At 44.5% G+C, this 16,101-nt stretch overlaps 1 protein-coding gene across 1 annotated transcript in view; it reads left to right on the forward strand.

Moving 5' to 3' along the window:
* The window catches only part of Sgpl1 (sphingosine-1-phosphate lyase 1), a 47,193-nt gene extending 34,998 nt beyond the window's left edge, over window positions 1-12,195 (forward strand). Inside the window, exons 7-15 of the mRNA XM_041656179.1 lie at window positions 301-429; window positions 4,385-4,473; window positions 5,688-5,793; window positions 6,641-6,739; window positions 7,498-7,647; window positions 9,718-9,956; window positions 10,354-10,500; window positions 11,370-11,490; window positions 11,923-12,195. Coding sequence (XP_041512113.1) covers window positions 301-429; window positions 4,385-4,473; window positions 5,688-5,793; window positions 6,641-6,739; window positions 7,498-7,647; window positions 9,718-9,956; window positions 10,354-10,500; window positions 11,370-11,490; window positions 11,923-12,063 — 1,221 coding nt within the window. The 3' untranslated portion in view covers window positions 12,064-12,195. The remainder of the gene's footprint in view (window positions 1-300; window positions 430-4,384; window positions 4,474-5,687; window positions 5,794-6,640; window positions 6,740-7,497; window positions 7,648-9,717; window positions 9,957-10,353; window positions 10,501-11,369; window positions 11,491-11,922) is intronic.
* Window positions 12,196-16,101: the final 3,906 nt, after the last annotated feature.

The following is a 16,101-nucleotide window of genomic DNA, read 5'->3' on the forward strand; positions in this document are numbered from 1 at the left end:
TATTTGACCTGTACAGCTAAAGGTTATAGGCAAAGCTGTATGACTTCAAAGTGATGATGATCCGTTGGTGCTATAGTTGAATACTTTCAACACTTCTTCCTTTATCACATTGTAAAATCACTTAGGTATAGGTCAGTCTCTTCTGTTATATTTTGATCTTTAAGTTGAGGAATAGTTCATACCCTTTTTCCAGTTCCTACTGTTGGACCCAAAACTTGAACACCTTACTCGGTGCATGATTTTCGCCTTATTTAGTGTAACAGTCTATCTCATATTGTATCTCTTTGCCTTACTTTGCAGGCTTATGGAGAGTTCGCCTGGAGCAACCCGCTGCATCCAGACATCTTCCCTGGACTACGGAAGTTAGAGGCAGAAATTGTAAGGATGACTTGTTCCCTTTTCAACGGGGGACCAGATTCCTGTGGTTGTGTAAGTGACTTGTAATGAACATTTTAAAATAGTCTACTATACAGTTATTATATTGTTGTTGTATGTAGAATATGAAAATGTTACTCGTACTTCTGGAATCCTGCGTGTCAACATTTCGGTATATGTTCTAGGTATTTTTCCTCCTCAACTTCATATTTTCAAAAACCTTTAAGCCTATATAAAGTTGCTAGGACAGTTTAAAGAACACTGGGCTCATCAGATATTTTGCCACATTTCTCTACTTGACTATTTTCTCCTTCTCTTCTCATCTACATAGCTATTGATCTACTACCCCTTCCCCCATTTCTTTTTGGTATTCTGAGAAAGAGTCTCACAGCCCAGGCGACCTTGAACCTCCTTTGTAGCTAAGGATGACCTTGAACTCCTGAAACCCCTGTCTCTTCCCCCGCCCCCAGTGTTGTGATTGTTGGCGGTTGGCTTTTTCTGCTTTTTCTTTTCTTAAAGTGCTTTTCTTAACCCTAACATCACATTGAAAAAAGTCACCTTGTCACTTTCCACACTAGCGAGGTTTTATTTCTTGTACAGCGGGGAGTTTGGGGTTTTCTGCAGTCTCCTGTTGCACTGTGACCTTGGGCAAACCCCTGGTCCATGCACTGTTAGAGGGGAAGATCCAGGTTTGGTTGTACTTTGTTTTAGGGTTTAGCTAGTTCTTAACGCTAGTTCAGTGATAGATATAATTTTTAATGATTTGTCAAACTATTTAGTTTTTTAATGTTAGAAAAGTTGCTTAGGGTATTAACTATATGTTGCTGGAAATAGAAACTCCGTCATATTTTTCTTATATGACAGGCCAAAATCAATGGAAAGCCCCTTGCCCTCTGAATCTTCTTACCCTCATATCTTTTAAAGAATTTATTTATTAATTTAATTTTTATGTGGGTTGGTATTTTGCCTGCATGTATGTTTGTGTGAGGAAGTTGGATCTGGAGTTACAGACAGTTACCAGCTGCCATATGAGTGCTGGGAATCGAACCCAAGTCCTTTGGAAGAGCAGTGGATGCTCTTAACCACCGAGCCATCTCTCCAGTCCCACCCTCCCATCTTTTCTAGGCTATTCAGGTATTTGCATGTTTCCTTGGATCTCAGCTATCCAGGCATTGACTGCACCACACAGCTCTCTAAGTAGAGGGAGGCATTGGTCTTTCTGTGGTTACCTTTTTTTTTTTTTAAAAAAAGATCTGGATTCACTATAAGTGTATCTCAGAACTTTTTTTTTTTTTGAGTGAGAATTTTTTATTTTTAGGGGTGCTTATTCTGTTTCTTGCTGTTCTTGATAAATTTACTCCTTCTGTGAGTGCCATTTGTTATTTTGTTGTTGGTCTGTTGTCTCATTCTGTTGTTTTGTTGTCTGGTTTTGATTTTCGGTCGCATTCATTATGATCTTATGATTATGTGGTAGGGCAGTGGTTCTCAACCTGTGGGTCAAGACTGTCAGAAAACACTTATTTCCACCGGTCTTGAGGAACTGAGACACCTGCTGCTCAGTAGTGAAATTGCAGTTATGAAATAGCAACAAAAGTAACATTTGTGGTTGGGGGCTCCTAAGATCATCAGATACATGTGTTTTCCAGTGGTCGCAACACATAGGTTGAGAACAGAATTGCTGCGGTGAGACACCATTATAAGGAAGCCGCTTCAGCTGTTTCCTTACGAGTTTGGGCTTTCATTTTTCATACCCAGCCCTATATTTACAATAGTTGCCATTTGCTTCATCCTGGTTCTGCAGTAATCTCTCCTGGTGGTCTGTTTATATTGACTCAAGGTGGGTGACTAGCCTGCCCGGCTGGCTGGAGTTTTGTTCCTTCTCTATTAGAATTTCAGGGTCTGTTCTTCAGAGATTCTATTAAACGTTCTCTCCGCACAGTTGCAAGAGGGTAGTCTACGTTGAGATTTAATCCACCACGAACCCCTGAGGTCTTTACTCTTACAGGGGTCAGATTTGCTGTCTTTCTGTGTTGCTTCTTTCTCCCCATCAGTCCTGTCCACTACACACAGAAAGAGAATGGGGAAACCTCTGTTTCTCTGAGGATGCAGTGGGAGGCTTTCCAAGACTCTGCTGACAGCCTGATTCCCAGGGCTGACTAGGCACCGTTTGGTTGTACTTCTGCATCTGCCCTGTGCTACTCTTCTCTGTCAGTGTTTGAAATTTGTTACATAGACTTCTCTTTCCATATTTGGTGGTGATCACCGCAGAGCTCTTGGGGTTGTTGCCGTTGTTGTTGCTTCCTTTCTGGTTTCTTTCGGGTAATGAGTAGTCAGTCTTCCATATTAATACAGAAACACAGCCCTAAGGACTGTCAAACTGCTGCAGTGAAGCCTCGTCTCTTTCCAGTTATCTTTGTGGTGTGGCAGGGACCAGGAGAAAGGACGACGTTCGGTTTCCAGTCTGTCCCTTCTTGTGTCTAGACTTCTATCGAGTGCTCTCCTTGTTTCCCTCCCTCCCTCCCTTAGTCTCATTCTCTTTTCTGTCTCTGCATCTCTCTGTGTGCCTCTCTTGATGAGCTGTTCCTGGTGAAAAAGGATTCACTGTTGAGAGAAGCAAGATTAGGCCAAATTAAAGGGAAATCTTTAGACTGAGCCTAGCTGTGGGTCTTAAATACTTCTCAGGCCTTTCTCTTCTGCTTCAAAGTACCTTTCCCTATAGTAACTTCATTTACCTCATTCACAATGGATTTGAGGACAAATTCGTATACTAAAAATCAGATTACAGGTACTTTGACTGGCTTACATAAATACCACCATGTTCAGCCATATCTGAAAGAAAGTGTCTCATGTCCTTAAACACATACCTCAGAGTAAATTTTTATATATTTTGAAAAAAGTTGATAGACACAAGTGACTTGTGGCCTGTTTTCTTAATCCATAATTACATTTCTGTCCTGAAGACAGGACACATGATCAGATGACTAGGGAATTAGGAAATGTTATTGTTTAGGTCATTGTCAGACTTGTAAGTGTAAGGCCTGGTACTTTTCCAGCTGTCTGGGTATCTCATGTGACAACGCTGAGGTAATAGGCTAGACCACAGAGTGTCATTGCTGACTTGTTGAGTTAATCTCCATTACCAGTCTGTCTTTTCCAGCATAAAGGGTTTTTGTTTGTTTGTTTGTTTTTTATTTTTTTAAAGACAGGGTTTCTCTAGCTTTGGAGCCTGTCCTGGAACTAGCTCTTGTAGATCTGCCTGCCTCTGCCTCCCGAGTGCTGGGATTAAAGGCGTGTGCCACCACCGTCCAGCATTCCAGCATAGAGATTTACAAACAAGGGTCCTGTCCTGTGTCCATTCTGTGAGCTATTTTAGGGAGGGTGGTCACATGTTTCTTAAAAGACTTCTTGAGTCAAAAAAAAATTACAAAGAAGATAACTTAATTTTCTGAGTTAATATTTTTCCTAACTCTTGACCACTGGGATTCTATACCGTGGTATTTTTATCCTGTATGTAGATGTTAGGAAGGTTCAGTAATAATTTTTCATTCTAGCTCTAATTAATATATAATCCAAAGTACAGAAAGTTTTACTTATCAACAGATATGATGGGTAACACTGAATGAATTGTTTAGGATCTTGAGTTTTCTTCTTGAAAAGAAAAACCCAAGAGTGTAGGACTCTTCAGAGATGCAGAGTCTAAGATCAGATCCTACTAGCTCAGTGCGGTAGCCTTCAGCTCGTTGGGAAATTATTCAAGCTCAGATATTACTGGAAGATAGTGAGGTAATAGGGTGTGTTTACTGAATGTCAGGTTGGGTTTCAGAAGCGTTAGTTGCTGGACACCGGCACACCTGTATCCCTCGTCTCTGACCTACACTGTCCTTCTGAACAGTGTCCACTCTGCAGCATTGCCCACGCCCTCGTCTGTTTCTGCATCAAACATTTTCCAGGTCAAAGCGGGCTGTACCTCCTGATCCCTGTCCTTAACTTACTTCTTTTCTTCACGTAGATGACATCTGGGGGCACAGAAAGCATCCTGATGGCTTGCAAAGCTTACCGGGACTTGGCCTTTGAGAAGGGGATCAAAACTCCAGAAATGTATGTATGTGTGTCTGTTTCCCCTCTGATTATTGTCTGTTTGAGGCAGTATAGTGTCAGCTGAGCCCAGTCTGTTTCTCTTCCTCCTACAATGCCAGCCTTCTCTCCCTGGCCCAGCCCCTGTACCTCTCCCTTACCCCTTCACATCCAATAGTCTTCTAAATGGAGCAGTTGGTTAGGCGAGCTTAAACACAGTGAACACCATTAGCGAGAATGACATCCTTTTTCCAAAAGAGACAGAGGACTCCTCTGTCGTTAGTTTATCCAGAGCCTAAAGAAACTGTCTTTGCACTATAGCTCAGTGAATGTTTCTGAAGTGTCTCTTAGATTACTTCAGGTAGGAACATTTCCACTTGAGAGATGTTTCTAGAAGAAAGAATTTAAAAATGGTTGTATTTTTAGGTTTAGTTACTACTATTGTTTTTGGTGTGGATATAATTTTGGTTCTTGGCTGACTTGCTTCTAGTCCACCTCTATACAGGGTACTGATATTATACCTTTTAGGCTAGTGGTTTTTTTTTTTTTTTTGTTTTTTTCTCCAAGCATAGGTAACTAAGTAGTTTTTGCTCTGAATGTCATCAAACTGACTCCAATTGCCTAGGAGAACAAACCTGGCTGCTACCACCATCTTCACATGTAAACCTTTGGTGCTTGGCGCTTAGTCATTGTAGAGAATTTTCTCTTTTACGGAAACAGTCATGGTGAGAGTGGAGTAATGGGGATATCTGGAAGCAGATATGTACCTGTGACTCTGTTTTCTCTTTGAACATTATTCAAAAACTATTTGTAACCATGTAGGAGAGGCAGATTTTAGTTTTCCATGGGTTGATGATTGTTCAGAGCGGGCAGGCCCCTCTGGCCTTGAGGTGTGGCTGCCTCTTTCTGCTGGGCAACCTTACTATCTGCATCTTGCTTCTCTCAGCGGTCCTTTGGGATGGTCTGTCTCATACACCCGTATCTGAACCCTCTGCCATTGCTTTGTATCCTTTTGTGTTCTGAGATTTCCTTCCTGTTGCCAAAATAATATCCTAGATAGTAGAAAGAAATTGTCTGCAGAAAATCAATACGGCTCTTTTTGTTTATACCAAGAAAGTATAAACATAATAGTGCGAGGGAAACTGATCAGACGCTTGACCTGGTTACTTACATTGCTGAGGTGTTCTGCTGGATCCTGCTGTGCTCTACATTTCTCTGTCCCTTCCCCCATCACCTAGTGTGGCTCCTGAGAGTGCCCATGCTGCATTTGACAAAGCAGCTCATTATTTTGGAATGAAGATTGTACGTGTTGCAGTGGACAAGAACATGGAGGTGAATGTGCGGGTGAGTCCTGAAGGTTCACGGGGCAGAGTGTCACACTGACTATCCAGTCCTACACAGACGGACTCCCCTGCTCAGAGTAGAGCAACTGGAGCAGAAACTAGACTGACAGTGTGACACACAGCCAGATTTCTAGTGCTAACAGGTGGATGATCTGGTCCCTGATGGTGTAGAACCCGATTTTACTTGCAACATCTTTACTTTCTTTTCTTTTTTTTTTTTTTTTTTTTTTTTTTTTTTTTTTTTTGGTTTTTTCGAGACAGGGTTTCTCTGTGGCTTTGCAGCCTGTCCTGGAACTAGCTCTGTAGACCAGGCTGGTCTCGAACTCACAGAGATCCGCCTGTCTCTGCCTCCCGAGTGCTGGGATTAAAGGCGTGCGCCTCCATCGCCCGGCACTTTCTTTTCTTTATTCGTGAAATGAGCATGGATGTACTTGGCCCCAACACCCGCTTTCACGGACCTGACCATGTTTTTATGTCTCACATATGTGTAGAGGAGCTTTTCATCTATCAAAACTGTTCTATTATTGGAATTTGTAGGTTGCAAGGTTAAATCAAGTTTTTACTAAATCTTCACTGGTAAATTGTGGGTCTGGGACTCACAGTTACCTCCTTTGCCTCCCAGCTCAGTGTTGTTTCTATTTCCATAGCGGTTGCATTGCTCTCAGGTAGTGTTTCCATGTGGACTAGTGTGCATCCTTCATAGCAGAAGGCAGTCTTCCCAGGGTGCAGAGACAGAGGGGGCACTTGCGAACCTGGACTCTGAGCCAGTAGTCTATATTGTCCTTATGGCAAAAGACATGAGCAGCTGTGACTAAGATTCTTATTTCTCTTAAACTTTCAATCCCTAGGCAATGAGAAGAGCCATCTCCAGGAACACAGCTATGCTGGTGTGTTCTGCCCCACAGTTTCCTCATGGTGTGATCGATCCTATTCCTGAAGTGGCCAAGGTGAGAAACAGGCTATGCAGATGAATACTTAAGATAGATGTGATGTACAGGGCTATGTGAGGAGAAGGAGTTTTGATTTTTAGGTTTGAACATAGCAGAGATTGCTAGCATTCATCAATCCTAAGGCAAGCAAGCCCCTGCACCTCTTTTGGGAGCCTCTTAAAGTCACTGGCATCTTGGTTGGGAAAAGGACCCAGGCTGCCTATAAGCCAGGTATTTTGAAATAGATGCTTAGATTCCTACCAGGAAGTAGTCTGCCATTAGGAACATGCCCACCATTTAAGACTGAAGTAAGGACCCCCCCCCCCCAGAGGCTATTAAATCAGAGTTCTGCTATCTCTTATATGGGGTAGGGGAGCTTGAGGTCAACGCATATTTAAATACAAATTACATGCAGTACATTTCAGATGGATTCTTTTGAAGACTAAATATACATGAAAAATAAACTTCACTTAAAAATGTTAAAAATAACTCTTTGGGGTTTGGGATTGTGGATCAGTTGGTAGAGTGTACTCCAGGCCAGCACCAAGTCCTGGTTTTGATTTTCAGCACCCCATGAAATTGGGCATGGTCATCTGAGGCAGAAGGGTCTTCCATGAGCTAAATATCATGTTCCAGGCCAAGCTGGAGTACATGAGACCCTCTCTTCAAATAAATGTACAGGTAGCCACTTAACACCAGTGGGGTGTAGTTCAGAGTAGCCACTCGTATCCTGCTAAGGGTTTATGTATAAATCTCCTATGTTCTTTTTTAACTAGCTGGCTCTCAAATACAAAATACCTTTTCATGTGGATGCTTGTCTGGGGGGCTTCCTCATTGTCTTCATGGAGAAAGCAGGGTACCCACTGAAGAAACCGTTTGATTTCCGGGTGAAAGGTGTGACCAGCATCTCGGCAGATACTCATAAGGTGAGTTAAGGAAGTGGCCAACTGCTGGCAGTTGGTGAGCTTAGCTGTTCTCCACAAAAGGAGTTGAGTGGAACATTAGTCTCCCCACACACATAAACTGTTTTAGGGTTTCTCTTGATGTGAAGAGACACCACGAGCCTGGCAGTGGCAACTCTCATAAAGGAAAACATCAAATTGGGGTTGACTTACAGTTCAGATATTTAGTCTGTTATCAGCATGGCGAGAAGCATGGTGGCACACAGGCAGCCATGATGCTGGAGCAGTAGCTAAGAGTTCTACATCTGGATCTGTCACACTCGACCTGGCTTGAGGATCTGAGATCTTAAGCCCCACCCTCAGAAACATGCTTCTTGCAATAGTACCACACCTGCTCCATAAAGGCCATACCTCCTAATAGTTCCAGTCCCTAGGAGCCTATGGGGCCATTTTCATTCAAACAATCACACATACCAACTATGTAATAAAGTCTGACTCTTGTCTGTCATCAGGTGAGCTGTCAGGTCGTGGTTACAATGTGGAAGGGACAGCTCACGGAGAAAAGGAGCTCTTGCCTTTGCTCATACTGAGAGGATTTCTCTGTATACCAACAGCCAGGTCCATTGTGCCAAAAATCTCTGAAGTCTTAAGGTTATTGAAAGTGGTGAGGAATGATACTGGAGATCCTGAGCCTAAGTGACAATATACTAATAGCAGAGTCCTTTTTAAAAAGAAGCCCGTGTGTTCAGGAGCAGTTTGGTGCTCGCCACCTTTGGTAGACTGAAATGAAATCCATCTTGGTTGGCAACTCTTGAAAGTTTATCCAGATATGGAAAAAAGTATTAATGGCTTCAGGGATATGTACCTTGTTTTGATTATGTTGCTGGAGCTTGTTTTAAACTAGATCATAGGGAAGACTTGTTTTTCAGACTCTAAATGATCTATAATGCAATTTCAGTTACAGTTGTCTATTTGGACAGCTCCTGTGTCCTTTCCCCTTTTACTGTCCATCTGTCTATTTGCTATATGGGTCCGGAATGAAACTTGTATTAGCTGTGGTAAGAGTTCTCTAGGTAGAATGGAGTCACACAATGTATTGCAAGATGGAATAGGTCGGGGCTGGAGAGATGGCTCAGAGGTTAAGAGCATTGCCTCCTCTTCCAAAGGTCCCGAGTTCAATTCCCAGCAACCACATGGTGGCTCACAACCATCTTTAATGGGGTCTGGTGTCCTCTTCTGGCCTACAGGCATACACACAGACAGAATATTGTATACATAATAAATAAATAAATATTTTTTAAAAAAGATGGAATAGGTTGTTTTGCTTTTGGACCATATATATATATACATACATATATGTATATAAATTTCTTCAAGACAGGACTTCTCTGTGTAATAGCCTTGGTTGTTCTGGAACTCACTCTGTACACCAAGCTAGCCTCAAACTCATGGAGATCCACCATCCACCTGCCTCTGCCTCTTGTGCTGATATTAAAGGCATGCACCACTACTCCCTGACTCAGTATGTTCTTAAAAAGAAGTATAATGAGCCATAGAATAGGAATCAGATCAGATAGTAATTTGAGCTTCCAAGTGACTTGAGTTTTCTTTTTCCTGGTTTTTACTAGGAAAAATTTATCCTTATTTTCATACTGACTTGTTATTCCAGAGGAAGTTCTTGTTTTCTTTTTAAGGCAAGGTATTTATATAGCTCTGGCTGGCTTGAAATTCACTATGTAGCCAGAGACAGGGTGAATTCCTGATCCTCCCCTCCACCTCCAAGTGCTAGAACTATAAGTGTGTCCACTGTGCTCAGCTTCCCAGAGAAAGAATTTTAAGTAAGGAAAGCCAACGGCCGAGTGAGAGACAGAGGAAACCTAGTCTTCATTTTTTTGTTGGATCTCAGATTCCTCATCCCTGACAAAGAACATGGACCCCATCCCCCTTCTGCCTATTAACTCTGTTAAATCTGAACCTTACCCAAATGGAAAGCATCATAGAATTCCCGTAAGAAAGCAGGCTTTGCTGTGTATGGCAGTGTGGACAGAGTTGCCAGGCACCACCACACTCTGACCTCTTTGCTTCTCCCCTCAGTACGGATATGCTCCCAAAGGTTCATCATTGGTGTTGTACTCTGACGAGAAGTATAGGAAGTACCAGTTCTTTGTTGGTGCAGATTGGCAAGGTGGCATCTACGCATCTCCAAGCATGGCTGGCTCACGGCCTGGTGGCATCATTGCGTCCTGTTGGGCTACCTTGATGCACTTTGGTGAGAACGGCTATGTTGAAGCTACCAAACAGATCATCAAAACTGCTCGCTTCCTCAAGTCAGAGTATGTGTGGAAAACGGGGTTCTGCTTTGTCTCTTGCTTTCTCCTAGTTGGCCAAAGGCATCTCTGTACTTGGTAGCACACCCTTTGACTGCTTACCGTCTCCTGATAGAGGCGGGTTTAAACCAGCCCTTTACCAGATGGTGCTCGGGGAGGAGACACTTGCATTGCATTCTGTGCTATGACTTGGGAGTGGGGTAGACTGGAAGAAGCCAGTGGTTCTGGAGAGAGGTTAGGTCTTCTGGGATTTTGATCTCTGTAAGAATCACCTATCCCAGCCTGACCTCTGGTGTAGAAGACGAGACTATAAAGTCCCAGAGGGTAGCCTATGTTCATCAACCAAGATAAGGACCAGAGGAGTGGATATGGCTCAATTTCTTTCTCATTTGCTTATTTTTAGATTGGAAAACATCAAAGGCATCTTCATTTTGGGGGATCCTCAAGTGTCAGTTATTGCTCTGGGTTCCCATGATTTTGACATCTACCGACTATCTAATATGATGTCTGCAAAGGGGTGGAATTTCAACTACTTGCAGTTCCCCAAAAGGTATGCTTAAAGCCTCTGTTCCTCCTTTCACTTCATGACCTTAAGAGCTGAGTCATAAAGGTAATGCTATATACAGAGTTCAGTTTCTAGAACCCAGCACACTGGTAGCAACTGGAGTTCGTAGACATAAGGAACAAAATGCTTTGCTTTATGTTCAAGTAGAACTGCCAGCCTCCTGAGACAGGTTGTCACTTGTAAGGCCCTCTGTTTTTTCTCTGGCCTCTGTTGTCTGTGATCCATCTTGTCCATAGCTGTCAGCTCACTTCTCTAAGGTTTGTTTGTACTCCTGTCTACAGCCTGCCTTCCCCAGGTCACAGTCATCACTGACCACATTTTTCTCCAATTGAGTTAGGGTTTTTTTTTCCCCCTCTCTCTTGAGACAGGGTTTCTCTGTGGCTTTGGAGCCTGTCCTGGAACTAGCTCTTGTAGACCAGGCTGGCCTTGAACTCACAGAGATCTGCCTGCTTTTGCCTCCCAAGTGCTGGAATTAAAGGTGTGTGCCACCACCCGGCAGTGAGTTAGGGTTTTATAAGAGCATTGAAGCCCTTTAAGACCCAGCTCTATGGTTCTCTCCCCATCAGGGCCTACCCTCTGAGATGAAAACCTAGTACCCATCATTGCTCACACACATGATTTATGGAGCCATCACTGACAGTTTTATGGGATGGGGATAAGACAGAACAACCAGCTGTGTTCATTTTGTTAAGGCGGTTCTTAGTCATGCTTGAAAACCCTAATTTTCTCACTTAAAAAAAACCATGGATTTGAGAGCAGTAGTACTCCAGTGCATCCCTCCCCTGGGGTGGCTTTATTGTGGGGCGTCTTTCTTTTCAGAGTCTGTCCCTCTCACGCCCTCTCTTCTCCCACAGCATCCACTTCTGCATCACGTTAGTACACACTCGGAAGCGGGTGGCAATCCAGTTCCTAAAGGATATTCGGGAATCGGTCACACAAATCATGAAGAATCCTAAAGCTAAGACCACAGGAATGGTAAGGATACCAGGGCATCCCCACTTAGAAGTATTGGGGGTTGTGTGGGAACCTGAAGTGATCAGACTCTTTTGAGGCTGTTTCTGCCTCAGCTCAGAGTGCACAGCTCTCCTCAACCGTTAGTGTTGCTGCTGGTCCCACTCCTTCTTGTTGGGTATCTCAGATGGGATGGAAAGCAGAAGCTGCTGAACGGAAGCCAGGGCTCTCGTCCTGTCTGTAAAGACAACGAGCACTCCCCCGACCACAAACAGTAAACCCTAGAGTAGTTCCTTTATTTGAAAGCCAGGCTGGAAAGTACCTGTGAAAAATATCCCATGGCAGCTGCTTTTCTGATGGAAAGATAGGATGCCTGGGCTAGGAAGGGGGGCTAGGTGCATATGAATGACAGCCATACTTACGTCACTAATAATATGTCCTTGGTTGGATTTGCAGGGTGCCATCTACGGCATGGCCCAGGCAACCATTGACAGGAATCTGGTTGCAGAAATATCCTCCGTCTTCTTGGACAGCCTTTATAGTACCGACCCTGTGACTCAGGGCAGCCAGATGAATGGTTCTCCAAAGCCCCGCTGAACTTGGATCCTTGATAATTCCATGGCGCTTCAGGCCTTCAGAAGGTTCCTGGCATTTGGAACAGACCACACACAACTTGGCGTCTGGACCTGCTCCTGAGAGCACAATACGATAAACCATGAGATAGCTTCAGCCTCAGGACTCCTTTTGTTTCCTTTTGTGGCTTTTAATTTGAAGACCCTGAAGGATTCCACTGCGCAATGAGTCTGCCCTGGTTATAAATGTTAACCCTAAAAATTGTTTTAACCATATTCCCCTCTAACGTCTTTAGCATCATCTTCACTTAATCATTGTATGGTGGCTCTGACCTGTCCTGATTTCCTAGGGGAAGTGTGAGATAGCAAGAGGGTGCCTTTGCTACCTCAGTCCGATGGTTTGGCTCTCAGGCAGGAGGCCTTTATGTACTGTGTTCCCCGGTGGGTGTTTCCACGTCCCAAGCAGGAGGTTATTTCAGCCTCTGCTTCAGGAGATGTCACTTGACTCTCAGGATCACTTTCATTGCAACTCGTTTTATTTTTCCAAGCACAGGTTGGCCAGGTCATTGACCTCTTTTTTTGCATAACTGGAGCACGGCCCCTTCACAGGGTTTGAAGTGCTCCTTTGTCTTCTGTGCATGACCCTGGTTGCTACCATCAGTGGAGAAGCCTGTTGGCAGTGATACTCCCCCATGTTCCTTCTACACTGTAGGGTAGGAAAGGAAGGTGTTTTCAGAGACTCCAGGGCCTTTTGGCTGTGGTGCTGCCTATGGATAGGGGTAGGTCATACCTGAGCCCTCTCCCGGGCCCTATGAGCTGAAACCAGACCCTTTCCCGTATTTTCTTGAATAGCAGTGTAGGTAAACACCTATGCACACATGTGGGTGGGGTCTTCCCCTTCCTCATTGCCTTAATCTATCATGTCATGAGAACCTGTTTTTATTGAAGGAAATACTCCCCAAGTGTCCTTGACTTTCCTCAGTGGTGTGAAGATGTATAGGGGACCCTTTCTCTATCAGTGTGTTCTTCCTGCCTCTTTCCCCAATTCAGCTTCCAGAGGTACGATGGCATTTTAGCTTCAGGTACTGGGTGTTCCTCAGCCCCTGCTAAAAAGAAGCTGCATAGGACAAGAGAGGCATTTTGGAGTAGAAAGGCATGGCTGCAGCCATTACACCTGGGGCCTGGGATTCCTTCACAAGACTTGATACAGGGCTGGAACCAACCCCTGTGCCAGCTTCCCACTTGCTTCTCCCTTTTAGGGATGGGGCCTCTGATCTAGGCCGAGCCCCTGTCCTCCTCCGATGATCATACCGTGTGCCTTTCTCCCAAGCAGTGAGTAGTAAACTTACTCATCACCCAGGTCCTGGCAGAAATGGACCAGTCTTTGAGGTGTGTCTGTGTGTAGGACAAGTCAGCAGGAGCCTTTCTCTGTTCCCTCCCTTTCTCAGGGATTCCTGAGTATTGCTGGCTGTGAGAGAGCCAAACCACCAGGCTCTTCCTCACCTTCCTTGGGAGGTGATCCTCAGCACTGTTCTGACCCCAGACCTGTTACTAGCCGGCTCATTGCATAGTGAGTGTGTATGTCCACTTCCCTCCTGTGTGCTCTATAGTGCACTGTGGGGCTCAGGGATGCTTGATGCTCGCATGTGTCAGAAAGAGGCTGAGTTCCTGAGCACTTCCAGTGGTTAGAGCTCTGCAAGACTCATCTCTGGGTCTACAGTGCATCATGCTAGAGAGGTCCAGGGACCACCCAGCAGGCACCACTGGCTTGCCAGTGCCTAAAATGGAGAAGCAGATCCCGCATAGTCTCAGAGGACCCAGGAACTGATCTGCTCCCTTCCTTTGTGACAGTGCTGGTATGGGTGATGGTGTTTTTCAGAGGGACCTGCTGTAGCTACTTTATGATTAGGAACTTTAGTGTTACTTCAGGCTGTCATTGTGTGTGTCTTTGTGTGTGCATGCCATGCCTAGCCAGTGTCGGGGGTGGGTGGGGTGTCTAGTATCATGTGGCTTAGTAGGTGCCACAGTAGCTTTTGCAAACACCGTACTGTCTTGTTTCTGTATTAGACGTAGGTAGTACTGTGAATATACTGCCATGTCACTTTTAATATCACCAGTTTTATACTCGGAAATGGTACTTGCCTCTTTGAAAGCTGTCTCGTCTTCTCTAACCTTCCCATCATCTCCATGCCCTTTCCTGACTGCAGCAATAACTCTTAAACAGTTTAATAATTAAATATCCCAAACTGTTAATCATTGGATGGTTGCGTTCATTTTATACAGACCACAATACAGCAGTTGCTGAACCGGGAAGCAGTCCCCTATTTCGTCCCCCACACCCCAACCTTGGAGGTAAAGTTGGGACATACCTGCAGCCGTGTCCATCGTGTCTGAGTCTTCAGCAGGGAGTTCAGTTGCCTCAGGAACTGGTTATGTCTGTCCAGAGAGGTCTCTAGTCTTGGCCTTTAATTCCCGGGTGCCATGGCCCTGACCTCTTTTTCCATCCACTTATACCAGAACATACTGATGGATTAGCCATCTGGGTGGTCCCCCACCAGCTGGACAACGTGGCTCTGTCTGGCGAGTCAAAAGCCCATCATTTGGTTTTGGGGCCTATAACACTCCGGGATAATGGCACTGGGTGGTCTTGATGGTGAGCTGTGCAGACAGATCGCTCATTTCTCAACATCACCGTCTGCCTCTTCTGGCCCTGGGGAGGACCAGCTTACCTAGATTGACTAGACTGCAAGCCAGGGGTCATAGGTGAGGATTACAGTGGGGTGGGCTGCTCCACCTGCACTGGGTGGAGATGAGATTGGGCTTTGCTCCCATTCTTACCATCTTGTCACTTGGGCATTTTCTACTCTTGTGAATTGCTAGCTAGGGACCTGACCTGTGTAAACTGTCCTTAACTGCTCCAGTAGCAGATAGCCCGTTAATATACCACCTTGCTCTCCCTGTAGAGTAAACAGCAGGCAAGCCCTTTGCTAAGACTGAGAATTGCAGAAGCCGTCGAACTGGAGGTCTATCTGCTGTTGGACTCTGATGTATGCCAGTGAACTGGGAAGTGTATTGGGAATGACGAATATACACAGAAGGGGACTGGGTAAGGAGTTGGTTCCAGTGATAATGGAAGCCCAGTTGGCTAGCTAGAAGAGCAGTTCCAGTTTAGAGCTCAAGATCCATGAAGTCAGGAAAGTACTGATAATCCCAGCTCAAATAGGAGTCCAGAGTTCTATGTGAAGGATAGGCAGCCTTTTTGCTCTAGATGAGCCTTCAACTGATTGAAGGAACCTTACCTATATTAGAGCAATCTGCTTTACTAAGGACCAGTTCAAAGCTTAATGACTGTAGTAATAGGAGCGGCGGGGCTGCGTCCCCAGCACCCTGCTGCCCGCAAGGCTAGCTTTACCAGAAATAATTACATGGAAACTGTATTCATTTAAACACTACTTGGCCCTTTAGCTCTAGCCCTTACTGGCTAATTCTGATATCCCAATCAACCCATCTCTAATAATCTGTGAGCACCGGTCTTACCAGGAAGATTCTAGCCTACGTCCATCCTGGGTCGGAGCTTCATCGCATGTGTCTGCCTGGGAGCCGGGAGCAAGGTGTCTCTCTGAGGCATCTGCCCCCGAGAGGACAGCTGTCGAGTCTGAGCTCACTTCCTCTTCCTCCCAGCATTCTGTTCTGTTTTCTCCACCCACCTGTGTTCTAACCTATGAGGGCCAGCCAAGCAGTTTATTTTTTTAACCAATGACCTTCCTCCATCATTTCCCCTTTTTCCGTTTAAACAAAAACAAAGGAAGGTTTTAACTTTAACATAGCATAATTACATATAACAAAACAGTTATCAAGTAAAAATTACAATAATCTTTATCATAACTAAGGAAAACTATAACTATAACTCACTATTCTTAACTCCATCAAAGACTCCAGAAAGATACAATATTACCTAAGCAAACAAGAAAAAAGCAACTTTCAAACTCTAGAAATGACAGAGATATCTCGCTGCCTGGACAGTCATCCAAAGTTTCTCTGTACCGTTGGGGCATCCATCTTC

This window comes from Microtus oregoni, unplaced genomic scaffold (genome assembly GCF_018167655.1).
Source record: "Microtus oregoni isolate MIOR12 unplaced genomic scaffold, Mior012 000007F_ref0000211, whole genome shotgun sequence".
NCBI lineage: Eukaryota > Metazoa > Chordata > Mammalia > Rodentia > Cricetidae > Microtus > Microtus oregoni.